At 45.9% G+C, this 27,584-nt stretch overlaps 1 protein-coding gene across 1 annotated transcript in view; it reads right to left on the bottom strand.

The window, feature by feature from the left end:
- Positions 1-27,584, bottom strand: part of LOC111147596 (uronyl 2-sulfotransferase) — a 290,452-nt gene that overhangs the window by 92,498 nt on the left and 170,370 nt on the right. Inside the window, exons 4-5 of the mRNA XM_022503723.1 lie at positions 19,695-19,774; positions 9,369-9,522 (exon numbers count right to left, since the gene is read on the bottom strand). Of these exons, the coding sequence (XP_022359431.1) occupies positions 9,369-9,522; positions 19,695-19,774 (234 nt within the window). The remainder of the gene's footprint in view (positions 1-9,368; positions 9,523-19,694; positions 19,775-27,584) is intronic.

Here is a 27,584-nt window from a genome sequence, read left to right as displayed (position 1 = left end):
CTTACAAGGCAAATACAGTTTTTCCAAATGGGTGGAGGATACAGAAAGTAAGGCTCTAGAAGATATTTGGGAGGTGCTAAGACAGCCAAGAATGGATGGATGTGCTATTATCCTTCCATAGTTCTCAACCTTAGCTACAGGTGGGCATCACTTCCAGAGCTTTCAACAGATCCCAAAGCCCAGGCTGCCCTCCAGATCAATTAAGCCAGCATCGCTGGGTGTGGGAGGCAGTCATCAGTGGTTTTTAAAGCCCCCTGGTGATTCCAAGGAGTGGACAGGCTGAGAACCATTACCTTTGTGAATCCGAGCCAACTGGCCCAGCAGGGGTGCAGAGCTGAGACCACCGCCCCCTGCCAGGAGAGGACAGCTGCAGAGGCCGCTGACTCACAGTGAGAGGCAGGGTTGGGAGCAGAGGAGCTCAGTTGACAGGTGGCAGCAGATGCACCTGGCTGTGCCCTTGCGGCCCCTGGGTTTGATGCTCCTATTGGGACCTTCCATCAGGAAAGCGTGCTGCTCCTGCTCAGGGCCATCTGCAGAATTGCTTCACCCGTCCCGAAGCTCCTCACCTCCTAAATCCTCTGCCCTAGCCACGCTGTGCAGTTCCCCAAAGAGCAAGCTTCAGGCTCTCAGGCTTTTGCACAAGCTCCTATGGTCCTCTTGACCCTTACCCCTGCCTTGATCTACATCAGTCTGTAAAGACTGAGCTCCCACCTGGGCTAGGAAGCCTCCTGCAGTGCCCCCCCAGTCTCCCTGATTATTCCTCACTTGCGGGCTGCGTCCGCATTAGCCTTTTGCTAATTAAACACGTCCCAGCCAGTGACAATTTCTGCGCTGAGCTGTTACCTCTCTCCTCTTCGGCAGTAAGATTTTCAAGCTTGGTTCTTCTGTTGCTAGCCAGGCAGCTAACAACTAGGAGGACAGTGAGGAGTTTGACACTTGTTTGTTAGTGCTCCCCCATCACCGCCCCTGCCCCAAACTGGAGCTGCTCTTTAGGCATGGCCGTACTCCATAATCCTGGCTCCTTGATTTATCTCCCAATTACAACTGTGCACTTAGCCTCGAACTAACTGTATACTCACATATACTTGGAGTCTGTCCCTATTTTGGATTTTGTAGCTACTTTTTTTTTTTTTTTCAAAATGTGAAAGTTTCAGGATCCTACATAAACATGCCTCCCTTGCTTTAAATCCTAAGTGTCTTCCCAGTGTTTTTTAATAAGGCCTGACCCCTGCCTGCCCACATTACTGGATTCAGCTTTTTCTTTCCTCCCTGTGCTCACACTGCTCCAGCTTCCCTCATTCTCCCCATCAGCTTACTGTGCTCCCTCCTGCCTCAGGACCTTTGCATGTGTTGTTCCCTATGTCTGGATATTCTTCTCCTCTTTGCCTTCAGGTATTTCAACCATCACTTCTCTGACCTCCAGACATGCTCAAGGCCCCATTCTATGCCTGTCCTGTGCCACATCTCTGCATTATAGGATGTGATGCAGTTACTACTTCACGTGCATTTGTGTGGTTTGGGGATTAATGCCTGTCTCGCTTAGAGGACTCTGAACTCTATAAGAATAGACACAGAGTCTATCTTCGCTTAATATTTTATCTCCAGTTTCTATTATTGTGCCTGACATAAAGTACTATCAATGTTTATTGAATAATAGATGACAAATGGACAGTTGGACAGATGGATGATGAGTCACTAGCAGAAGGAAAAACACCAGAATGACTGGACTCTTTGTTTTGCAGACCAGAAGCAGGGAGGCTACAGTTTGGTGCCCCTGCCTGGTGGCATGCCATAGGGCAAGCAGATGTGAGCCCCCATCTACGGATGGGACGTGTCGAGTTTCAAGCGCCTGTCATCACATCACCTCCACAGTCCCCTCAGGACTGCAGTCCTTGGCGACCCTGTGGCAGGCAGAATAATGGGCCTGATGATGTCCATACCCTAATCCCCAGGAACCTATGAATATGGTATCTTATGTATCAAAAAAGGATTCTGCAGATGCAATTAAAGTTACAGCCCTTGAGATGGGGAGATTATTCTGGATTCTCTGGGTGAGCACAACCTAATCACATGACTCCTTCAAAGTGGAGAACCCTCCTCAGCTGGGTTAAAGGAATGAGGTGGAAGGAGGAGAGATTCGTGGCAGGTGAAGAACCCAACTCACCCTTGGTGGCCTTGAAGGTGGAAAAGGGGGACCACATTTTAAGGAATATAGATGCCTCTAGAAAATGAGTATGGTGCTCGTTGGATCACTAGCAGGAAAATGGGATCTCAATCCTACAGCCACAGGACATGGATTTTGTCCACCCCACATGAACTAGGAAGTAAGTCTTCCCTTTGAACCTCCAAAAGGGAATGCAGATCTGCCAACACCTTGATCTTAGCCTCGTGTGATCTGGCAGACTTCTGACCTACAGAAATGTACCATCGGAAATTTCTGTTGTTGAAGCCACTAAGTGTGTGGGAAATTGTCACACTGGCAATGGGAAGCTCCATCCTGCCCCCTCCATCTGACGACCCCCCTTGACCAGAGCAGAGAGGAGACTTGGGTCAGGGACAGCCAAACACGACGTAGAGGCAACCGGACGCAGTGACCAACTGGACGAACCAGGGTCACTCAGGGTCTGGAATGTGCACTAAAGAGAACCACCAGGCCCCACTGGGGGATCTGCAGATGAGGCTGCTGACGCAGGGGAGAGGAGAGCGCAGGGCTGAATAGGGAGCTGGGAACCCCGGGGCTGACTGACGCCCACATAACATGGTGGCTAGACCTTGCCCCAGTTCTGAGCCCCTTCTAGAGTCCCACCGTGAGCCTGGGCTCCACTCTGCCCCTTGCCCTTCCCATGGGCCGGGCTCTGCACGGCACCTCCTGACCTTTGCTGGCCGCGATGGTCCTTCTGTCCTTATCACCAGACACATCGTCATAATCACCCTCACGTTTCTGCTCCCCGCCAACCCTGCCCCCTGAGGCAACCCCACGGGGATCTGAGCATCTTGTAGCCCATTGGCCTAATGCAATCACCTCGTGTTCAGAGTTTGACCCTATCCACGTAACCTTTCTGGGCTGGCCTTCTGAGCCTGTAATGGGGGGCCAAGGGGTGGGTGTTGACACCTACCCCAGGGGGTCCTGGAGGACAGTGAGCTACCATGAGGAGAGCAAACTAACCCATGACACCACATGCTGGACGAGGGCCATCTGGTGACATCTCCAGCAGCAGCTGGAGGCTCTCTGTCTGTCCCTTACAAGGCTCCTGGCCGGCCTTTTCTCCCAGACCCCTTCTTGTTTTTACCTCTCCTGCCTCTCCTGCCCCTATGCCCCCATCATCTCTGTTTGCTGGCAGCTCTCGGCGTGGTGGGGGGTGGCTCTCTACATACTGCTGAACCCCACAAGTGGCTTTGGCTCTAATGAGGCCTGGGACTGCTCTGAACACATCTCTGGACAAATGGATTTCAAGAACATTTCTCTGGACTGGGGACTCCTCTGTCCTCTGCATGGCCCAGATGGCTTGTGAGAGCTTTGGGGCCCAGCATGACTTTCCTCCCCGCTCCTTAGGAGCCCAGAGCGTGTCGCCTCTGTGACTTATAGCCCTATGCCCGCAGCTGCTTCGGTTTCCAAGTAAATAAACATGGGACAAATCCATGCCAGTGGGCTGGGATCAAAACCTGTCCACAGCTGTTGGGAACACAAAGACAAGCAGTTTCCTTAGAAACAGATTCCCAGGGGAAGGGGTCTAGTGGGGCCATTTGAGATCTTGGCAGAGGTGGACCTCACTGTTTAGGACACGGCCCTGTGTGGCCTGAACCACAGGAGAACAGGAACCCCTGCCTGTAGGAGAAATAGTCTGTTTTGGTCTCAGGGAGCCACGGAGAGAGCCGGAGGAATGAAAGTACCAACGCTAAAACATGTTTAGTAGGAGACTTTCAGCTCTCAGTGTGTGTCTGTACAGAATGCTTACTTTATTCTTCCAACAACCCTGTGACACAGACAAAAGGGGCCAAGATTCCCCTCATCGTACAGATGAGAAAAGTGAGGTTCACAGAGGCTAAATCACTGGCTTGTTCACCGGGCAAGGCTGTTACCTCTGACCGTAATCATAAGCCCAGTCAGAACTAGTTGGAGATGGAGTATTACTTCTGTACTTTCAAAAATTTGGAAGACATATTTATCAAAATACTTAAAAAGCAGATCATCCAAATCCCTGATTTGTTTTCTTCCGTTAAGGAGAAGGATGTTTTAGAGAGAGAGGCAAAGCCCAAGTTTTCATTCACAGGACAGTCTTAGCTGGTCAGGACAGAGTGGAAATTTCCAGAAGAGAGCATTTCACATATACGTTTCCAAAGCTAAAGGACATTCAGAGTCCAAAACTTTCAAGCAGATTAAAATGCATAGCTTTCTGAAAACCTTTGCTGACGCTGGCTGGTTTTCAGACCTCTCCAGAATCCAATGGGGCCAACATGATTCACCGAATTCTTTATGAATTAAGAAGCTGTAAATTATGGATCTTTTCTTTTAAACATGCATTACTTTCCACGCTTTACAGCCAAGCAGAATAAACAGTACCACAGAGGCAGTTTCCTCCCTGGGAAAATCTCCTCTCCCTGCTCTTCAAATGGAGGTTCATCTCGTGGAAGAGTTGTCGACTGAATTTGCAATAAGTTTGACTCAGGAGGCCAAGCTGACGTTTGGGGGAGTTTGAAAGTACAAGCTGGTATCTTTACAGAACATTCCATCATGAAACTGTCCTCGGGCCAGGTTTTAGGCAAACAGCAAGTAGAAATCACACAGGTGTAACTAACTGAGTGGAAATGCCGGGGCAAGAAATCCATTTGTTGGGAAATTCAGCAACTGGAAAAGGGAGTGACTTCTGCAGGCCTGAGATGCTCTTGTAAATTGCTTGTCAATCAGGATAGTTGCGTTTCATTAGCAGCCTTCACTCTTTCATTAAGGATATTCTGGGTGTCAGGGATCTCCTTGCCTTGGAAATAAAGGAGTCTGGACTCGAGCTGGAGAAAGTCTCCTGTGTTGGGATGTACCCCAGTGTGCCTATGCTCAGCTCTGGCCCACCTTAGGCATCTAAAACCAAAAAAGGAGGCAGCTATCTCTGCCCTGGGCAGCCAAGTTTCTGGCTCTGGACAATGAGAAATGAGCCCAAGAGAAGTGCCTTTTCATGGCGTGGCTGCTAGAAGTTGAACTTGTATCCGTTCTAGCACTTTATTTTGAAATTATTTTTTGGTGAATACAAGTGAAGCATGGTTTGGAAAGAAATAGAAACTTCTAGAAAATCTAATTGTTTCCAGAAAATATGGGAAATAGCTATAAGACTCTTGAAAACTTGGGGGAAAAAAAGTTATAACAGCTGTGTCTTTGTAAAGATGTGTCAGACAAAATGATTTTGCTGAAAAAGCATAGGATTTGGCCCAGCCCAGATCTCTCCCCCTTTGCTATGTAGGAAGAAAACATCAGGTCCCAGTGATTCAACAATATATCGTGAAGTTGAGGCCAGGCTTCTACTCCTAGCAGGGCCTCGGACCCACCCCTAGACCCAGGCCCCATTCCTCTACCTGTGAAACAAGAGTTTCCTCATGACCTCCAGGGACCCTGCAAATCCTAGGATCCCTTTTACTTTTCCACTTTCTTCCAAACTGCCCAGCATCACAAGATGATATTATTTCATCCCCTGGGCAGGCTCGGAGATCCCTGGCCCTCTCTCAGCTGTATGCTAAGCAGTCCTGAGAGGCTCAGGGCCAGGAGCAGAACTGTCTGAGTTTTGGCAACTGGATAAAGCAAGTGGTGTTGAGCGCTGAGATCTGGAATAATGTGGGTATATCAGTAGCCCCCTTTTGGGCCAGTCCCCTGTGACTCCGTGTGTGTGCAGTGTGCGGGGAAAGGCCTCATCACACCGACCCATGGGGGTGGCCCACCACGCCTGCCTCCTTGGGTGTGAGATCCCCGGTGCATCCCCCCTCCAGGCCCTTGCCCCCAAGGGAGGGCCTTGCCCAGGGGCCAGCGGTCTCCTCACAGCTGCCCTATACCCCACCGAGGCACAAACAACACCCTCTTTTGAGTCAAACAACTGACCACCCGGGCCTGCCAAAATGAGGACAGCCTCTGAAAGGGGGCAGTTTTATTTCAAGGGTTTAATGGACCAAGGAGATGAAATAAAAAGTTTCAGCTATTTAAAAAAAAAAAAAAAAAAGCAAAAGACTGTCTTCTTTCCAAATAAACAAACTATCCTTTGAACAGGAAAAGAGTCTTCTAACTGGGTCAGGCTGGGGTCAGGTCAGGAAGGAGTCACGTGTCCCTTGGGCTCCCCTCTTTATTCCATGCTCCCCTGATAACTCCCTCTGCTGCTTTGGGGAGCCCAGTGTTCTCCTGCTGGGGCCCTGCCAAGGAATGACATCAGCTCATCGGACGTAGGCCCTTCCCAGGACACGGCGCTTACACTGGGAAAGGGAGCCCCTCAAATCTCTAAGGGTAGAATTCCAGGCCAGGAAGTTTCCCTAGGATCTCTCAAATCACACCATAAAGTCAGCTCCCTGCCCTTCAAACATAGAAGATTTGCCTCGACTACCAGCATTCAATATTCGATATATATTTTTTAATCTAAACCATTACTTTTTTTCTCTCCTGTTTACAAGTTCCCTGTTGAATGATGACGACTTACTCTGTGTGTGAATGTGTGAAAACCTATGTTATTGGCAATGATTTCCAGGATGACAAAAACATGACAGGGTAGAGAAACCTAGAGAACTGCCCTCAACTTCCATATTAATATGTTTGTTTTTTAGTAAGTAGAATGCTATTTAGGCCTCCAGTATTTCAGCCCCTCTTCTAGGTGCCAGGGATGTAGATGGAACTCTGATCCTATCTTATCTTCAAAGAGCTTACAGAAAGTTGGGAGGACAGGAGAGAAGTTAAGACATGATCTCACCCAGAGAAATGATATCCCCCACACTGAGAGCACAGAGGAAGAACATCAGGACCTCCCTGTACAGCTGTGCAGCTTGTGCACTACATAACTCTGGGGTCACCATCCTACAAACTCCATTCAGTAGAGCCATGTGGACACTTGAGTGTGAGGAGCCTTGTGAGACTTGCAGGGAAAGCATCCAGGGATCTGCCAGATACAGGTCTAGAGCAGGAAGGTCCCAGCTCCTAGAAAGATGGGGAAGACCTGCCGAGAATGTCTGAAGGCTGACGGGATGACATATCCCCTGCTGGGAGAAGGGCTCAGGCTTTCCCATGGAGATGAGGGAGCAAGAGTCACTGATTATGGTATGTTGGATTTGGGGTCATTCAGGTTATTTCCCAGCTCACTTAGAGAAATTGGAGTGACTCCCAAGGCTCGATTGTTGTCTCTAGCGCTGACTTCTCTGAATTCTCCTCCTGCTGTTCTCCTGGCCCCACCCCTCACTCTGACCAGCCACACAGTTCTCCCTGCTGATCTCTGAATGAGCCCCACATGCACTCACTGCAGGGCCCTCGTGAAAGAAAAGGCTGGTTTTCTCCCCTTTGCTTCTTTTCCTGCTGCCATTCTTGCTAGGACCTGCACCCCCCTCCCTACACATATCTTACCTTCACACATGTCCTCCCTGTAAGGGACAAAGAGATAATGACATCTTTGGAGTTTTCCAGCACAACAGATGGTCTCTAGGGAGGGACCAGGCAGTGGTCTGCCTATTGCACTGGAGTTAGATATCTCCACACCAAGACCACTGGCTTTAGGGAATGTGTGCCTGACGAAGAACCCCTGGACCCTGTCCTCGTTCTGACCAGTTCCTGGAGGTCTCAGAGGACACCTGCACAGGACCATAATCACCAATAAAAACCCCAGACTCCAAGCAAAGACAAGACTCCCTCATTCCTTTCCAAGTCTCCCAGATGCTCCATCTAGATCTCCTTCTCTACAGATCTTCAGTATAGTCTGCTTTACCTTCACTGAAGTCTGGCTCGCATTTGATTTCCAACCTGCCTCAAGCCAAGGACCCTCTTGGTGGGTCCTGGAGGAACCCCGCTCTGGGTGCTTGGACCTGACCTGCCTCACATACTGGTATGTGATTCTATACTCTGAAAATGTACTCGCTGCTGAATAAAAAAATACGTAGCCACATTCGTAACATGTAGTTTAAAGAAAAAGATTTGAGTTTCTGCCAACAAAATTTCAAAAAAAAAAAAAAAAAAGCCGCTTTAGAGATATTTCATTAAAGCATTAGGGAGTTGAATAAATCCAGAATGGTGAGGGACAAAGCTTCATTTCTGGTCTTGGCCCAGCTATGAGTGAGTTGTTTCGCACCAGACAAGACCCAACCTCTGGGCTTCTCAGTTTTCTCAACTCTGCTCATGGATTTTAAGACACGAAAGGGACATCATCCAAAATGTGTCCAAACTCCAAACGCATACTCTTATTACATTTTACAAAATTAGATGAGGAAAGAGAAGTTTGGTCCACGAGCTAGACCTGTGAGTCACGACCCTCGTCCTTTGGTACAAGGATGCTCTGTGGCCTTGGCAACAGCAGGCTCAGGCTCCCTGTCGTTCTCCTGCCCTGGGAGCAGAGTTGCACGAACCCCTCATTCCTTTCTGCTCCTTCTGCTTGTACCCAACAGCCTAGGATGGGTCTGGTGACCCCAACAGCTTCCCTCCGACACACAGACCAGGATTTCTGCTTCTGGACCCCAGGCTCTAGGCTAGTCAACAAGCTTTCATCAATCTAGGTCACAAGCAGGTAAGAAAGATACTTTGGCTCTGGGGCTGGTGGAAAGATGCTTCGCTTGGCCCTCTGTTTTTTGTTCCCAACTCTGCACTGTAGAAACAGCTACTGGGGCCAAAGTTCACAACCCCACGGAGCTGAGGGTCCCCAAACAAGGTCCAGAAAGATCAGATAGTTTCTGCCAAGACAGCCTGATTCTGTTGTGCCATTGCGGCAAGAACCTGGACTTGACATCAGACACCCTGTAAATAGTCACACTTGTGCCCACATCCTTAATGGAACTACAGGGTCTCCTTTGAAAACCCCCTTCACTCACAGAAAAACACTTTGTGACCCACTAAGAGAGACTCATCTAAACGACATCTAAACAACAACAGCACCAGTCAGGATCCCCTAGGAAAGGTTCTTTTCTTCTCTAGGATCTAAAACTTAGCACTAAAGACACACTGAGAAAAACAAGATTAGCAAGTCATTTGAGAAGATGTTCTCAGGATCTGGGTCATCTGGGACAATTAACTTTTCACTGGCAAAATCTTGCTCCCTGAGGAGGATGCCATGGAAATGCCATGGGGACACCACAGAAATGCCACAGGGAAGGAGAAGAGGGGCACGCCCAGGACAGGGGAGGGACAGCTTCTTTGATGGGACAGGACTTACCAGGTAGCGCTCCTCCTGCCTCATGCTGGGGGTGCGGATCATGTGATTCTGTTCCCCTCTCCAGTCTCCAAATCGACGGAAAAAATAGTTAGATAAAAACCGGCTGACGGGGTCTCTAATGATGTTGATATAGACAGGCTGGTCTCCTCCAAACCTAGCACAGGCACACAAACATGGAGCTGGTTACAACCTGTCACTTACGGAGGAAAATAAAGCCCACTTAGATGTTGTTTCCCCTCTAGTTCACAGACTATCACAAGAGGACCCCATCTGCTAAGGTCCCAGTGAACAATGCCATCAGCAAGCTGTGTTTCCCGATGGGCACTTTATTATGGGCAGGAAATGTCTGCTGGGGGTGCTTGGAGGATTATCTGTGGCATGGCTCTATGCGAATGACTTGACTGGTCAGCAGGGAGGTGTAGAAGAAGAGGAAGAACATCAGGACCCCCTTGTACAGCTGTGCAGGTTGTGCACTGCATAACTCTGGGGTTTTCTCACTAGGCTGTGGCCTCCTGGGGATGGAGGCACGCTGGGCTGGGTTTTGTATTCCCAGTGTCTGGCCCAGACACGCTGGCAGGTGGCTGGCCCTCCAGAGAATATCTGATAAATTCTGATTTCCTTGCTGGGGGAGAAGGCGTTTTATTCTTACATTCTGATTAGAACAGTCTCAGGAAGTGGGCGATATTAGCCAATATTTCTTAAACACACACAATATTTATTAAGTCGCTTGGTTGTAAACGCCTTTTGTGACCAACTCACAGATGCCTCACGACATCTCCATGGGGTAGAAACCATAAGCATTCCCACCTTCACCTGGGGAGGGAGAGCGTGAGTAGTTTGTGGCTGAGCTGGGCTTCGAACCCAGGCAGTCTGGCCCCACAAGCTGTGCTCTGAACCACAGAGAGAAGATTCCAGAATTGAGCAAAGTAATAATGTAAGTGACATTGTGAACACAGCAAAAATCAATATAATTTTCCTCAAGTGATGGTGAGTGGTTTTAGATTAAAAGAAAACAAGTATCTAGGTGTTCCATTTGAATGCCTTCCACAAAGGGATTGGACACATGCTCTGAATGCTAGCCTGAGGGCAAGGCTTTCGCAAGGCAAAATGATTAGGTCGGCTGACTTGTTTCTAAGGATTCCTCCCCTTTCTCTTCAACCTGCCTGAAAATGGTAACCCCGAGGAGCCTGGGAGAACACTCCAGGCTCTGGGCAGAGGTCTTGCTCTGAAGGACCCACAGGCTCCTTTCACCCTGTGACCCCACAACTTTCTGATGAGGATACCTCGACATTCTGTCAGGGGTCAGAAGGAGTTCAGAGAAAACAAATGGACACCAGCCTCCCCCCTCTTTTCAGCTAGCAGACTCTGTCACCTTTCAAAACCCAGCCCAGAATTAGTCCCATCCCTCTGCAAGTCAGTCCCATGCTGGGTCTGTCCCTCTCTCCAGCACTGTGTGACTGGGTCTGCCTCTCCCATCAGACTGCCGCCTCCTGGAGTGGGGAACCATGTCCCTTAGCACAGTGCGTGGCACACAGTAGGTGCTCAGACCACAAAGACATGATGGCCTGGGTGTATGTTTCTAAGCTGGGAAGTTTCTGCTGCATTCAAAGGGCTCTGCTGCAGAAGCAAGTCGACATGACAAGCCCCTGATCCTTTTTTGTGTATAAATGCACATAATGTCATCCTTGGTTTATCTGCATTTTGCAAGTGAACCTTTAGAGAGAAGAATCCAAAGGTACCAAAAGAAATGACTCTTGGGCGGTGGCATTTCAGACCCCAGGATGAATGAATGACATTCTGGACTCCTGGATGGCTCCACCTTGGAAAACAGGCTGCTCAGGAGTAAGGTTAGCCATGCCCATACGAACCTTGTCACCTCCCAGATGTAAGCAGGTGACGTCCACCTGACTTCATGAGCACGTCAACTAACCAGTCTCAGAAGTCAGCTGTGCCCAGGTGGCTAGCCGCTATCATCCTGCGTGGATCTTCCGCTTTTTAATTGGATTGAGCCTTTCCTATCTATGATAAGCAGCAACTAAAGTCATAAAGCTAGGATCAGGAAGACAAAGCACGCATTCCTGATGGGAAGGCGATGGCACCCCGCTTTAAAAAACCTCAGCTCTACTTCTGTCTTCATGTGAAGAAGGACCATCACCGCTCATCAGCAGAACTGCCCTGTCATGTGAGATGGTTCTCAGACTGGCCACAGCTGTCTGTTCCCCCGACCCCCCGACCCCCCACGATGTGGCCTTGAGGACTCACATGGCTTCCTGAGCATGGGTGACTTGTTCCCAGTTGCACTCGGTAGCCCATTGCAAGATTTCCAGAATAATTCTCCCAAACAGAAGTTTTAGATGGCTCAGGAATGTATTGTTAAGTATCAGATAATATAACAGCCACTCTTTCAACATTTTTAACTATAGAGAGATGTCTGATATCTATCTCCCACTTTCCAGAAATCCATAGTAATAATGGTTTCAGGTTGCTGGCCCCAGTCATTTTTCTAGGATGCAGAACTCCCTCCCAAACTGGCAAAACTAGGGTGGCATGTCAGTTATTCCAAAGAGGCCAGAATATCACCCACGTACCCCATGAAACAAATTTCCCCCCTCATCCTGCCCTCTCTCAAAGTCGGTTTCTCCTCCTTCCATACTTTTTCATTCTAGTCAGAATTCCTGGTCACTCTTAGAAGGTCTCTCGATTCCCTGAACCTACGGCTGTTGCTTGTATGCTGGAGAGTGAATGCTTTGCACAGCAACACCCCCCCACCCCTCCCCGCCCCCACCCCTCAGCCCCGCCACCATCTCACACAGCACAATGCTCCGCCTTCTGTTCTCAACTCTGAAGAGAACGTTTCCAGAGCCTCCAGGTGAAGCCCAATCCTATTAGCCAACCTGACAGTTGAGGAGTCTTTGGTCACTGCAGCCAAAATTCCTAATCTTCCTCGATGCGCATTTCCTTTTGTTTGATCCACTCAACGTAAGGAATTGGCTTCTCTTCATGTTTTTTTTTTTAATACAACTTTTAACTTTTTTTATATAACTTTTAACTTTGTTTATACAACTTTTCAGCTTCAATTTTAATTCCTTTACATTCTTTTGTGTGTGTTTCTTCTTGAAAATTCCTTCGGCAGTCGTCTTCAGACTTAACTTCCTTTCCTTTTTAAATCTGTACTTCTAATTTGGTCTTTATGGAACTCTAGACAATCGTGCTGACCACAGCTGAGGCCAGGTTCTGAGCTGTGCCTACACACTGGAGCCCGGGAGTCAGGCCATATTTTCTCTTAACAACACACACTCTTGTCCTTTGGTCACCACAACAGCTACTATTTGAAACTGTCTTTTAAGTCATCCTAAAATAGCAGGTATTTCCAATTTCTTTAACATTTGTTCATACGTCCTATTTAACAACTCTGTAATTACCCCTGTGGCTCTCCTTCGGACCCTTTGCAAATTTATCATATTCTTTTTATTTTTGTTTTTTGATGAGAAGATGAAGAGCCAAAGCAGGATGTCATTCTCTTACATCCTGGAATAATAACAACATGGTTCTCATTTTCTCTCGTGCTTTCCTAAATATCTCATTCTGCGGATTTTCTTCCATATCTTCTCCAGACAACATTAGCTCTTTCTCCAATAGTTATGTAAAGCATGTGGGTAAGAATTTTAGGTATACTCCCATCAAATGGCTGATGATAGTCTGCCTAGAATATTACTGTATATAGTAAACAATAAGACTTATGACCAAAATTATTCCAGGGAATTAAGACTGTTTTGTCCTCCCATTATAGTACAGTTTTCTAGAGGTGGAAACACTTTTTTTTTTGAAAGTATTTTTTTTTAAATTATGGTAAAATATACACAACACAAAATCTTTAAGTGTACAATTCAGTGGTATTAAGTATGTTCACACTGTTGTGCAACCCTCATCTCTATCCATCCCCAGAACTTTCTCATCATCCCAAACCCAAGCTTATATTTCCCTCCTCTTGGCCCCTGGCAATTTCCACTTTACTGAAAGTATATCTTCTTTTCACCTCTGGCCTAAAAGCAGAGGTTATCCTTGTGCTGTTACCTATATTAAAACATGACAAGTACCCCGTGGCTAGAGGCCAGCTTTGATCCCTGTCAGTGAGGGAGGAGACTTTTTTTTAAAAAAGATTTTATTTATTTATTTGATAGAGAGAGATCACGAGTAGGCAGAGAGGCAGGCAGAGAGAGAGAGGAGGAAGCAGGCTCCCCGCTGAGCAGAGAGCCTGATGTGGGACTCGATCCCAGGACCCTGAGATAATGACCTGAGCCAAAGGCAGAGGCTTAACTCACTGAGCCACCCAGGTGCCCGGGAGGAGACATTTTGAAGTGAGAGAAAAGCCATCATGGAAAAGGATGTGATTGTTTGGGGAGCAGGGTGAGGAGCTGCCTGCAGAAGGAAGAAGGGAAGAATGCTTATTTACTGGTCCTTTGCTGGAATGGGTTGGAAGCTCCTCCCACCGCCCCATCCTCACAACCCAAGACAGTGAGGACTTGGGTTCTTGGCCGCCTGGGGATAGGCCCCCCACACAAAACAGAAGCAGATGACACTGAGCTTCCTCTGCTCTGTGGCATGTCCTTAGGGAAGAAAGGTAGAAGCATATGCTGATGGAAAGTGGGGACAAATGGCGGGAAGGGAGGGGCAGGGGGACCCTGGGGTTAGGCCTCTTGCTAGGAGACAAGATGACTCCTTAAGGGGGAAGGTCTCCGGTGGTGTGCAGTGAGGAACGCTCAGGGAAAAGTCCAGATGATACTAATCTTCATCAGGCTCCCAAAGCAGGTGGGTTTATATGTCCACTGAGCAACAGCATTGGCTCAGGGAAAGAGGAAAGTGAGGGAGAGAGCGCCATCTCTCAAGACTGGTCCAGCAGTGTTTAGAAATAGCATAAAATCAAACTTCTGGGCTATGCTTAAGGAGGGAGAGAAAGAATTCAACCACTGCTGATATCAATCCCTAGCTTCAAAGTTGGAGACTTCTGTCATCATTACAAAAGACTGGCAGGGCACAGGGTTAAAGTGGATGGCTTTGCTAATGAGAATGTCAAGTCAGCATTCAGAAGTAAGATGTGGAAAGCCAACCGAATTATGGAATCCGTAAGATCGGATTTGTTTTGTTAAACGGTGCCCTGAGAAGGCAGCCTCTGTTCGCGCCCGTGATGAAGGCCTCGCCTTAAGGGAAGGCCTTGAAAGTGTCCAAAATGCCTCCCCCCCACCGCCCATTGCATCCTGTCTGCTTCTCAAGTGATTGATTTATTTTTAAATGTTTTGCTTTTGCAAGTTCTTGTGGGCGTTGGAGCCACCACGAGCAGATAAACGAAGAAAAGCAGGGAGTCATGAATCAGAAACGAGAAACGTTGCCTGCGGTGGAAAGAGGGCGCTGAGGCTGTAGCTGGAAATTACTGAGCGCACTGATGTGTCCTGTAATGCACGTGGACTACTTTGACAGCGCAGAGCTCCCACACAGCCCTTCCCAGGTCTACCCTGAGAGACACCAGGTGGGGTTGAGGGGGGCTCTAGGCTGGAAGGTGACTGTCTCTTCTCCCCCGCAAAACATTTAGTGAACAAACAAAAAGTGGGGGTGAGGGGAAGGTAAATTGAACTGTCACAATCTTTGCAGTATGTGGATCTGGGACACCCTTAAAAAGGTTTCGTTGATGCTGAGGCTGAACTTTTTCAGAAGTTTTAATTCTCTGGGTTAGCTCTGGGAACAGACACAGGAAACCAGAGTACACAAATATTAAAAATCCTCTTAAAACATCACAACAAAGAGTAGCATCTTTTAGGCCGTGGTCATTCTGACTCAATTCTCCAGGTGGTTCAGTTGGAAAGCGTTTGTTGGGCTCAAGGTTTTAAGCAGTTCAAAAGCCATGTGAAAAGAGCAGTCTCATGTTAACCCTCGCGAATCCCAACTGGCCTGAAATTTCTACTGGCTTCGGAGTGAGCTGCTCCTCTCCCCTGGCAGGAAGCCTTCCCTGAAACAACCATGAAAACACTGGTTTGGTCTTTTTCACTCTTGTTTTCTGTGGTTGAATTGCTAAAAAAGCTGGATATGGTGAAATGGTCCTTCTAGGTCTAAAATTAGGGAAAAGAAGGAATAGAGCAAGATGCCTGGATGATGAGTAAATGAAGCCAGTCGACTACCTAAACGCCAAGAGCTCACAGGATACCATTTCGCATCGCTCACAGTGTCTATATTTCAAGATAAGAATGCTGTATATACTTAATGGAAAAAAAGAAATAGAGGGCAATTCGTTTTGGTATAAGGCCGCACACTTCAGAAGTTCAGAACAGTTATGGGCACAGGCTGTAGGAAGGGAGGTGAGACCTTTCTTATGTTCTGCTCACTAGCAAGTATTTTGCTGCACATTAAGAATGTAAGGAAGATTAGAAATCAAATGTCAACAAAGAATATTAAGTTACAGTGTCAAGTCTTGTCTTAATAACCTCATTATCTTGAACCAAGCCAACCATATATATATGGCTGTTAGCAATGATAGGGGTAGGTTTCTTAAGAGTAGTTTAATTATCTCTTTGCCTTATAATTTAAAATATAGAATTCCTTCTAATTTTTTAAAAATTTTTAATCTTAATTTTTATTTTTTTCTAAAGAATTTATTTATTTATTTGGCAGACAGAGATCACAAGTAGGCAGAGAGGCGGGCAGAGAGAGAGGGGGAAGCAGGTTCCTCACGGAGCGGGGAGCCCAATGCACGGCTTGATCTCAGGATCCTGAGATCATGACCTGAGCCGAAGGCAGAGGTTTTAAGCTACTGAGCCACCCAGGTGCCCCTAGAACTCCTTTTTTTAAAAGGACGAGAAAGCCCTCAACCCATTCCGACCTGGTGGTTTTTCTGTGAATTGTGTACTGAGGGCTTTCTTTACATACCCAGTTTGCCATTTATACCTAAAACCTTTCCCTTAAAGCTGTTCCCTGGAAAAAGAAAAGCTGGTGTTTTAACTTCCCATATTCAGTGGGATTAACATGGTCTTGTAAAGTAGTAAGGCTCAATCTGCCTTTCTGTTCATGCTCGTGGAGGTCCCCTACCTGAAGCCAGAGCCTCGTGTCTATGGGGTGCAGGAGAGGGTAAGAGCGCTCCCACAGGTAGCATGAGCTTTTTGAAGGAGAGAGATGTTCAGGCCAGTTCACCCCTCCACCCCTGGCTTAAAACTCTTAACTGTCATCCTTTTCTGCTCTGCCCACCCCGGGCTCCTATCTTCCGATTTCTTTTGGTCCCTCTCTTTCTCTGGCTTTAGCTCATGCTAGGCCCTGTGCCACCAATGTCCTTCCCCTTTGGCTAAAGTTGGCCCATCCCTCATATCCCAGCAGCAATGGCTCCTGTTCTAGAATGTCCTTCCACACTTTCTCCCACCTCCCCTGGGAGGCATGCTATGACCCTTTCTTCTAAAGACATCACACTTTGTTGCCATTCTTCTTTAATAGAAGGAGGGTGTACACTTCCCCAAAAGCAAAGAAAACTTTTTTTTTTAAAGATTTTATTTATTTAAGACAGAGAAAGAGAGAGAGAGAAAGAGAGAGAGAGAGAGAATGAATGCATAAGCAGAGGGAGCAGCAGGCAGAGGGAGAAGCAGGCTCCCCACTGAGTAGGGAGCCTGATGTGAGGTTCCATCCCAGGACCCTGGGATCATGACCTGAGTGGAAGGCAGACAACCAACTAAACCACCCAGGTGCCTCCAAGGAAAACATTTGTAGTTCACTGGGGAAGCCCCAGTCCTGGAGGAGCATACAGGAGATAGAGGGTCCTCAATACAAAAATGTGTTCATTGAACAAGATGGAATGAAGGAAGGAGAAATCAGAAGGAGCTGGGCCCTGCTCTCAAGGTCATGGAGATGCTGTGAGGCTACCCAGGGACCGGAACTCAGCTGTAGGCTCCGAATGAGGCTTTTGCAGAAATGCTCCTGAATGCCACTCAGCGGCATTGTGCAGGCTGTCTTTAGGAAGTGGCAGAGAACTTCACAGACCTCTGCAACTAGAAACTACAAAGGTAATTTTTCCATAGGGCTAAGCAGTTGTCAGAGACATAGAAATGAGTATCATCACTCATACATGATCAAATAGACGCATAACCCAGATGGAAAAAAATTAAAAAATGATGCAGTCATTCCAGCTGAAAACTAATAGGAAAGTAAGATTATTGGGATATATCAGAGGAAAGATTACTTACAACAATCTCCTTCATAAGGAAAATAGGAAGATATGTTTCAATTTTGCTCAAGTATAAATTACTATAATTTATTCAGAATGATCTATGTTGGTTCACATTTTTTTTTTTAAAGTGTGCATAGTGGTCAGTATATATCTGGACTTGTTTTATTTCAAATAAAATTATTTCCCCTTAAAAAATAAATTCTACCTTGCCTATATGTAATACCCTTCCTGAAGGAAGTTGAAGGGCTTTCCTTCATTCGTGTGTTAGAGAATCCCCACAAAGTAGGAGTGGGGAGGAATTGTCCCTATTTTATAGATGGGAAAAAAAGAGACCTCCCCTCCCCACCCAGAGGTGAAGTTGCTAGCTCAAAGCCATGGTCAGTGGGAAGGTCTTATGCCCAGAGGTCCTGGCAGCCAGGCCAACACTGTTTTCTGCAGATGTGGTGTCTACTCAAATGTACTTATCAATTTTTTTCATAATTAAATCGATCAAACTCTTGGGCATGTGTTTAACAGTGGAGGCCATGACCAGGTCTGGTGGCCATGCTGTGCTCAGCTCTGCTGACCCAATTAAGGGACTGGCTTTGGCTTGTCATTAGCGGTTTAAACTGTTCTGAGTCAGTTACTAAAATTCGTTGCATTTCAATTTGTTTTGGTTGTAAAAATGTGACCCATGAAGCAAGAACAGTTAAATCATGAGGTTAGAGGATGTCTGGGGTGATGCAGAAGGAAGTTCACGAGAAAAGCAAGGGCCAGGGGGTCGAGCTTTGCTCTCTGCAAGTCGCAACACGCAATGCCTGAAGCCACTAACAAGACTTTGTTGTCTAGTTACGTCTAAATATGTATTCTTGGCCGACCGGAAATGAGAGGCAAGGTGCATACCCCAGACAATCCGGTAACAAGCCATTCCACAAATGTGGTGGAAACCCACTCAGCCTCCTGAGTCACTGAGGATCAATTGTGCATGTCCTATGTGCTTATTCACTGTCCAAGGGAATGCTGGTTACCAGGGAGGTGGGGAAATTGCAGGGGGAAATTGCTTTTAAAAATAAAGCGGCCCCTTCTGTTCACTGCTCCGTGACTCGCTCTGCTGAATCTCACTCTCGTTACACTTGATTTGCACAGGGCCTAATGCACAGCAGGGCAGTCCTTTGAAGGCTCAAACCTCCTCCTAACCCCTAGGCTGTTAGGCATCCTGGGGCTGGGCAGCTGTGCCAACTCCGAGCAGCTCTGGTGTGAATTCAGGAGCAGCAAGTGCTCAGGCAGTGCCCTGCCTTCCCCTGATCACCAGCCTCCTGGGTGCCTGGCCCTGGGGGCAGGGGGGCATTAGGCCAGCATTAGCTAATGGGACCTCTGTTGCTCTCCTGCAGACTTGTGAGGTCCTATTGTCCCTAGGGGAACTGTAGCAATAAGGGAGGCACCCGTCAGATGGAGGATGAGGGAGGCCCAGGGGTCCTGGGCTGCTCAGCAGATCTGCCCCTGGTGGGTACTGACAAGGGCACCACGGCTAAAGGAAGAAAAGAACGCCCAGAACTGGAAGTTTGCGACTTAACAGAGCAAGAGTCTAAAACCCTAAGTTTGAAGATTTGCATTATGATCAGAAGGCCCCTGCAGCTGAAGAAAAAACCAGAGTTCTAAAATACCCCATCAGCATCAAACATGCAAGATTTAGAATGATCAAATGGAGGCCAGTCCTAGCGTCTGGATCCTATAAAACACGTGACTCCACAGCTAAGTTATTCCCACAGTCCTGTGTGGGTTCAAATTGTATAGACATGTACAAGGAAATAGTTCTGTTAAAATACCGATCTCTTACTCTCAGTTTATTTGTTTCAATACCTACCCAATTTTTTTCTTTAAAATGGAACTATGAGGTCAAATGGCTTTGCATTAAAATTGTTTCAAGTTTTCAAAAGATTTAAGATTAGTATTCTAGAGAGAAATGAAGCTTCTGTCCAAATATTTCAAATTTAGATCCCTCCATGGCAAAAATAAATGGATTAAAAAGGCTTTTCAGGGGTAATTACACTACCTTGAAGATGAAGGTAGATTTTAAAATAATTGTGCGTTAGAAGGAGTTTAAGTACTAAAAAGAAATGAAAGAACCATTAAGCTGGAAAATATCTTACCTTGAGAAGTTGAGGAAATGAACATGTCGAGTGAATAAATAGGGCTGTTCGGCAGTACTTATATTTTTAATCAGTTCCATCTATTAAAAAAAGTACAAAATTAGCATATATAGGATCTAATTTACCAAACTATATTAAGCTAAAGGTTATGTTCCCTACTCCTTTATCCTCTCTATTACCTCCTGGACCAGGGCCAACACAGCTGTGTTTGGTGCTAACATCTATGAACTGTACAGTAGGCTTCTTGCTAAATAAAGCTGCTATCCAGATTTATAGTCCTGTATTTAATTTAGTTGATTGCTACCATGAAAACAACGTGACAGGTTAAGTCATTTTAACTGGAGAATTCAGCATCTGGTTGTATCGAAATGAAAGTAAAAAAAAAAAGTCTTTATTCCCCTCTTCTAAAAGTCAGATCAAGACAAGAGGTCAAACATTATTTTACATTTCTGTAATGATATTATGGAGATCTACAGAAATATTTGAAACTGGTTCTGGAGAATTTAACAGTAGGACTAAAAAGGAGGCAACACCTCATGATTTTCCCCTTTGATCACAAAAATGCACAAAGCACATATTTTATAGGGAACACACAAATGCCCAAAACTTCTTGGGGTTCTGGTGGGTGGTCATCTGAAGTATTTATTTGGAGTTACCAGCAAGGCAAAGAGGAGTTTATATTTGTATAAACAAGGTTTATGGTCTCCTGGAACATGTCATGATACGGAAAATGTTTAGCAAAATCTGTTAGAAATTCCAAGCATTCTTAGGACTCCCTGACTTCCTGAATTCCACTTTCCTTAGAGTTTCTAGTTGGCTCCATCGATACTGACACACAGTGGAATTTTTGAAGAGCACATTGAAAACTGCCACTCCGGATGGGCCTCAGAAGTGCAGCATCTCTTAGGAACTAGAAAACTGGAAACAAAGGCAGTCGTTCACGTGTTAGCCATAACAGCGTCAGTGACGATAAAATCAGAGTCTGGAAATCCAGGACGGAAAACCCGGCTCTGCCTTGCTCCCTCATGTCTCCCTGACAATACAGAAATGCTCAGTAAATATCTGTTGAATGAACGAACTCCAACTGGTTCCTGCATTACAGATTGTCAGACTAGGACCTCAGTGTCTAAAGCCTTTAATTCAATATTCATGCTCCCAATGACTGTTTAAAGAAATGAAATTGAATTTTAAAAGTCAATGACTTGCGGTTCATAACCTTAAGCTCTGTTCACCAGTGGCAGGCAGGGGTAAAGAATGGTCTGCCCGTCCCCCAGCCACAGTATAAAAGGAAACTGAATCTTGACTCTTTATCTGCTGTTTATCTTCTATATACCTGGCCACCACCCCCCTGCCCTCCGCCATGTCCCAGTGCTTGTTTTTGATAAGAGAACTCCCTGGTTGGTCACACTACAAATTTTCTTTTTTAAAAAAATTTTTTAATAAACATATAATGTGTTATTAGCCCCAGGGGTACAGGTCTGTGAATAGCCAGGTGCAAATTTTCATTTTTGATGGAGCTACAAATATAATTACAGCCTTGGAAGCCCAACCCAAGATATCTGAGGATGTCTGCTTAGAAATGTAACTCCCTACTGTGTATATGTTAATATAAAGACCACTTAATGCTTTAATCACTAGATTATTTTTATTCAGCTATGTCTCTGCCCACAGACAGTAATGTGAGAAGGCCCCCTGGTATTGTACAGGAAGGCTGCAAGAACAGGTCAGAAGAAAAACGGTTTCTTTCACACTTTCAACATTATATTACATTCTCTAAACACATGTCAATGGGTTAAATTGAATGGAAGAACAGTAGTGGTTAGATTTGGAGAACAGTGTCATAATAGTCATAAAGCTGTCTGTCTTGCAGGGAGAAATGGATTAGCAGAGACAGTGCATAACTCTTTCTCGACGTACCTTTAAATAGAAGGAAAGTACTAATGCTCATGTTTATTGCATTAGTACAGTGAAGTTGGAGAGTATATCCAGCTCTCATACCTTTGGTCCCTGCACACAAGTAGTGAAGGCATGTACCAAGTACCACTAGCCCAGATCAAAGGCATTTTGGTCAAGGTGTCCTTTGACTATCTTCACAAATACTAAGATTTTCCCCAGGTCTCAGGGCAGGCAGTGGTCTCCTTGCCACTGCTGCCCTTCCCCAGATTTCCATCTTGGCCTTCCCCGTTGCCAGCAGTTTGCCTTTCCTCTTGCCCGAGTCTTATCCACATGGGTGGCATCACGGGTCAAGATGGTGCTACCTCAAATCATCTCAGTAACCACTTGCCCACCTGTCCTCTTCCTTGGCTCATGCAGGATTGCTGCTGGCCCTTGTTACGTATTCCAGTGCCTACATTCATCCACTGTTCATTTGTTCAGAATTTACTGAGCACCTACTAGGTCCTGGAGATCAAAACATAAATAAGGTGAGGGGGAAGGCACAGGAAGCCCTGACATTGGAGTGTGTCCTAATGGTGTCCCCAAATCCACAATGGCGCCAACCACACTCTTGGTCTTCATCCATCTTTAGTCCTCATCCAACATACTCCATCTCTGGAGACTGTGGTCCTGGTTAATGGTACTATCCATATTTTCACATTTGATCCGGGTCTTTCCTGACTTTTGTACTTAATCACTTGCTGAGTCATGTTGAGTGTACTTTTACTCTCACCCTCAACTGGCTGGCCAAACCAGCCCTCTCTTTGTTTCTTCCTCACACTGTGTCCAAGCGAAGGCCCAAGCTTCCTCTTCTGGAATGTTCTTCCCCTTTTCTCTACATGTCCAAGTCCTAACTATCTTTCCATCTCTCTAAAATGCCTGCCTCTTTCAAAGCAGACTTCCTGGATCTCCTTTCACTCGATATCCATTTATTTCCAACTCTGTGCACCAGGCAAAGTAGTCTGTATTCGAGGCTACAGAGATAAAAGATTTAGCTCTTGCCCTCAGGAAGCTCAAGGTCTTGTGGTGAGGCATCTATCTCTGCCCACAGATGGAGAGACAGTGTTCCCCCAAGGAGGCATTCCTGAGGGGTCTGCAAGGACCCGTGGTAACCAAGTGAAGAAAGGGCCCCACAGGACATGCAAAAGACAAAACCCGAAACGACCTGGATATTAAAAACTGCCAGGAGTTCTGTGTGCTAGAGGTTAGGTGTGGGATCTGCCAGGCAGCAGATACGAATATAGAGGAAGGTAGGAGCTGGGTCATTGAGGGCCCTGGAGGTCACATGAGGAATTTTGACATTTATGCTATGGGCAAACCACAGTCAAAAGAGTCAAAAGGGGCTTTTTTTTTCTTTTTTTTTTCCTTCCAGATCTGAGATTAGGGTGGAGAACGTGAAGAAGAAAAAGAAGGGAAGGATTAGAGACAGACAGTTAAGGTAGGAAGGTGGGGGCATTAATCCCTCTAGGACATGATAGGGCCATGATCTAAAATGTGCTTCCTGGACCCCAGACCAGCAGCATCAGTAACAACTGGGGTAGCAGCTTGTTAGAAATGCAGATTCTCAGGTCTCACCACAACCCAGGGAATTAGAAGAAGATCTGGGAGTGGGGCCCATCAGTCTGTGTTTTAACAAGTCCTCTAGGGGATTCTAAGAGATTGAGGTTTGAGAACCACAGAAGTCACTGGAAGTGAAGACAGATGGGGAGGTTCAGCGGACACTAAAGAGGGAGGATCTTCTCAGCCCCGTTGCCAGACGGTGGCAGAAGGGAAGGAGAGGGAGTGGGGGAATGAGCTTCCCAGAGCCCTGACAGGTTCCAAACACAGGCTGGTGCCCACTCATGGGGACGGGGAAAACTGGATGGGAGCTAGTCTCATTGCAGAAGTGAGGCCAAATAGATTAGGTTTTGAATGTCTTTGGCTTGAAATCTTGTTGTCTTCTTTGATCTCCCAGAGTGCTTAGGGTCTTCTAGAATGTACACTTTTTATGTTACATCATAGTTGAGTTTGTGCACTAGCTTTGAACCAGACTATAAGGTCCCTAAGGGTCAAAGCTGAGCTCTAAGTATTTCTCCAGAAAACCTAGCACAGAACATATACCTGATAATGGCTTATGGAGTGAAGACACCCCCTTCAGAAAGACTTCTTTGGAGTCAAGAAATGTTCACTGGAGGATAGAATTCTCCCTCAGTCAATGAAGTTAGCCTCTCTGGGACAGACCTGTCCATTCATCACCCTGGTATGACAACATCTAAGACACAGCAATGCTACACAATCACTTCTCAAGTGGTTTCTGGGCTACACACTCGACCCAGAAGCTCTTTCTTCACATGCTGTCATTCATCCTCAAACATCTCCACAAGTTAAGTATTGTTGTCTACACTTTACAGATTAAGAAACTGAGGCACAGAAAGGCTACGGAGATTTCTTAAGGTCTTACTGATAGGAAAAGGTGGAGTCAGGATTCAAACCCAAGTCAGTCTGACTCCAGAAATCCTGCTCTCTATAGCCAAGCTACAATCTCCTCACCGTCCCCGGTGTTTTTTGATCTGTACATAACCTCTTAAAAATGGGAGGAAGAGGTTGGTTAGCAAAATAACTCCAGAGACTTAAGACGGCTTATGAGGATATAAGTTTTCTACCTTTCATGTGATGTGCTGAAAAATGGAGAGAAAGTTATAGCAGGTGGAAAAGCATTAAAAATAATAAACTATGAAAGCATTAAAATATCAGAAAGAATATATATATTTTTTAAAGTTATAGGTGGGAAAACAGTTATTTAATAGGAAGAGGAGTGAGTTTAAAAATACTGGGGAAAAATGCGTAATGGACTGTATCTAAAGGAAGAAGTTAGCAAAAAGAAAGAAGTAAGCAAAAGTGCATCTGAGAATGAAAATGAATTGAGGTTTTTTTTTTTTTTTTTTAAAGGTAAGCCTCAAATAGAATTTATAATGCAGATGATCTGTGAGGAAGGGACTTTTCATCTTTTGTTTTCCATCTAACTGGCTGGGATGGTGGAGCCTAAAACCTTTCCCTACAGTTCTACAAGCACAGCTAGAAAAGACTTTAATCCCAACATCTTTAGAAAATGTTTGTGAGCCGTAATTGACAAGAGTCCTGACCCCACTGTGGTCTGAATTCTCCCGTCCCTTGTGAGCAACTAGAGCTCCTATAATTTTGCAAAACATCTTAATGAAAGAAAAGACACATTTTTTTAACACATCAAAGCCAAATACGGAGTAGCTCAGAGGAGAATTCTGTGGCCCTTTAACCTCAGAGACTGGGAGGATGGCTCTAGGTTCTGGTTTCCTTTCCCTCTTCCTTCTGTCTCAGGGGAAGCCTTTCTAGCACTGGGCAGGATGGTCTTTCTACCTTGAGCTCAGGGCAACACATGCCTGCAATGAAGACTGAGTCCACCAGGGGGAGCAATGACACGAACAAGGCAAAGAAGCTGGGACTGAATAGCCTAGAAAACCAATCTTGCTGCTACAGGAAGGAATTTTTCGGGCCTTGCTCCTTCTTCCTCATTTTACCTTTTCTTTCTATGACTTTCCATTTCGCGGACTCAGTTTCTGTCTACAGGAATCGGAGATAAGACCTGGTTTGCAGAGATGGGTAAACTCATCCCTCCTGTGACCTGGCGATAGATTGACTGCTAATCTTGTTGGTTTGATTCCAAGGCCCGGCCGGAGCAGCTCTGATGCCTGTGGACACTGTCGCTGCTTCTACAAAGTCAGGAAACTCTGAGGGTCATTCTGAAGAGACTTTTCCAGACAGGTCTCAAGCAAGGGAAACATTCCTGGGACAAACGTGCAAGTTCTTAAGGAGACATGATGTCTTCAGAGGTTGAAAAAGGAATTTTTCTTGCTTAGTGGAGTGTTCACTTTAATAAAATGACAACTTTCTAATAATTAGAGCCTTTCATGCAATGATTCTTCACTAGAATTGCACATGAAGAGCTCTGGGAGCCTCCCCCCCCAAAAGATACAAATACCAGGGGTCTACCCTTAAGAGTCTACCCTTAAGAGTCTAACTCAGTACTTTGTTGTAGGACCAGGAAACATGCATCGTGAAAAAGCTCCCAAGAAGATTTTGATGCTTGTCATGATTAAGAGTGACTTAATGGCTTCCTACCGCCCACTGAATAAAGTTCTACCTCCTCAACCTAGCGTTCAGAGCTCTCCAGGATTTGACCCCAGTTCCCTTTCAAGTCTTGTTCTCCCCTATTCTTCTTGAACACTTGCTCCTTCCCATTATATGGGGTGGTATTGCCTTCCTAATAATGTCGATGGAAGGCTTAGAAACAAGGTGCACAAACATCTAGTGCGCTCTCTGGGGCTCAATATATAGCATGATTAGTAAGTCCTCAATAAATATTCACCAAAGTGAATGAAGACATCTTAGCAAGACCGTCTCTGGAAAGGAGCAACTGAACATTTGTTAGCAAACAGAGGTCAGATGCCCCTGTTGCAGACACCTGGGAGAGGTCCCCATGGCCTCTAGATTATCTCCAGTTCCAATGTGGTCTCTGCAGGTGAGTTTTCCTTTTTGGAGCTGCCATGCTACGTTGTCACAGTCAGGCAAGGCAAAGGGAAGTTTCCAACAATGGTGAAGCAATTCTGGTTTTGACCTAGAGACAGAAGCAGCTCAGAGTGCAGGGGCACAGGGTGTCTGTCTCTTCCGCCCTTTGAATACTTTTCAAGGTTTGGATCATCTGAATAGTTGTTGAAGACAGTCAGAGCAGATGTGAAGTTTATAGGGAAAGAGAAGACTTTCCTGGCATGATGGGCAGAAGTGACAGAAGAGGCTGGCACAGCATTTTTCAAGCTAGGAGTGGGAGTTCTGTGGGATTCCCATGACAGCCACGAGCTCTCAGGAAGCCTCCCCTGGCCAACTAAGACCAGAAAACTCTAAGGGAAAGCCAGTTCACTGATTGTTAATTTGGGTTTTAACTGAAAGAATTCTTAGTCCTTAAAATATGAACAATTGGTATAAATCTTCCCAAGGGGGAGATAGGGGTACCATTCCCTTAAATTTACTTAACCATGGTATTTTCTTCCTTTTTTAAAAAAAAAAAAAAAAGATTTTATTTATTTATCTGACAGAGAGAGACACAGTGAGAGAGGGAACACAAGCCAGGGGAGTGGGAGAGGGAGAAGCTGGCTTCCCGCCAAGCAGGGAGCCCGATGCAGGCTTGAGCCCAGAACCCTGGGATCATGACCTGAGCTGAAGGCAGATGCTTAACGACTGAGCCACCCAGGTGTCCCTCATCCCCCGTGGTATTTTCTTTAAAAATATCTCAGAGGATTAAGATTTTCAGGAACACACTTAAGGAAATGCTGATATGATAGTTTTGACAGGATTCCTAACCCTTTATGACATTTCATTAAAAACAAAAAATACAAAGTTTTCTGGCCTCTACCCCAGAATCTCCAGGAGAAGGGCCATTGCAACTATATGTTTCAAAAGACTCTGCTACAGATTCTGCTCTGCTGCAGAATGGAAAGTCACTGCATTAGGAGAATGGCTTTGGATTCAAGAAGACCTAGGTTTAAGTCCAAGCAGCACAGATGTTCTATTAGATTATATTTGGAAGGTGACTTAATCTGGGTGCCTTGATTTTCCCATCCATAAAATTAAGACTTGTACCCACTCACTGGTGTAACTTCTGGTCCACAAGAATGACATGAAGTAATAAAGTAAAATAATGAGCCTGTGGTAGGTACCGTTTCCAATCTGTGATTCTCAGTAGCTCTGACATAAAAATAGTAAAATTATTTCCTTTCTCGATCTCTTTGGTTCCTGCGCTAACAGTTTTTGCCCCTCTCCCACAACAATGAAATAATTTTGAATCCTTTAAGTCCATGATGTGCCTGTGGTGCACTTTTACCTTCACTGCACTCAGAGCCATGATCTGAAATAGCATCAGACCATTAACGAAGATGGTTATGAGTC

The sequence above is a fragment of the Enhydra lutris genome, unplaced genomic scaffold, assembly GCF_002288905.1.
Source record: "Enhydra lutris kenyoni isolate GAN:26980312 unplaced genomic scaffold, ASM228890v2 scaffoldscaffold17, whole genome shotgun sequence".
Classification (NCBI taxonomy): domain Eukaryota; kingdom Metazoa; phylum Chordata; class Mammalia; order Carnivora; family Mustelidae; genus Enhydra; species Enhydra lutris.
The sequence above is the reverse complement of the archived record's forward strand: the minus strand, read 5'-3'. Positions and strand labels throughout refer to the sequence as shown.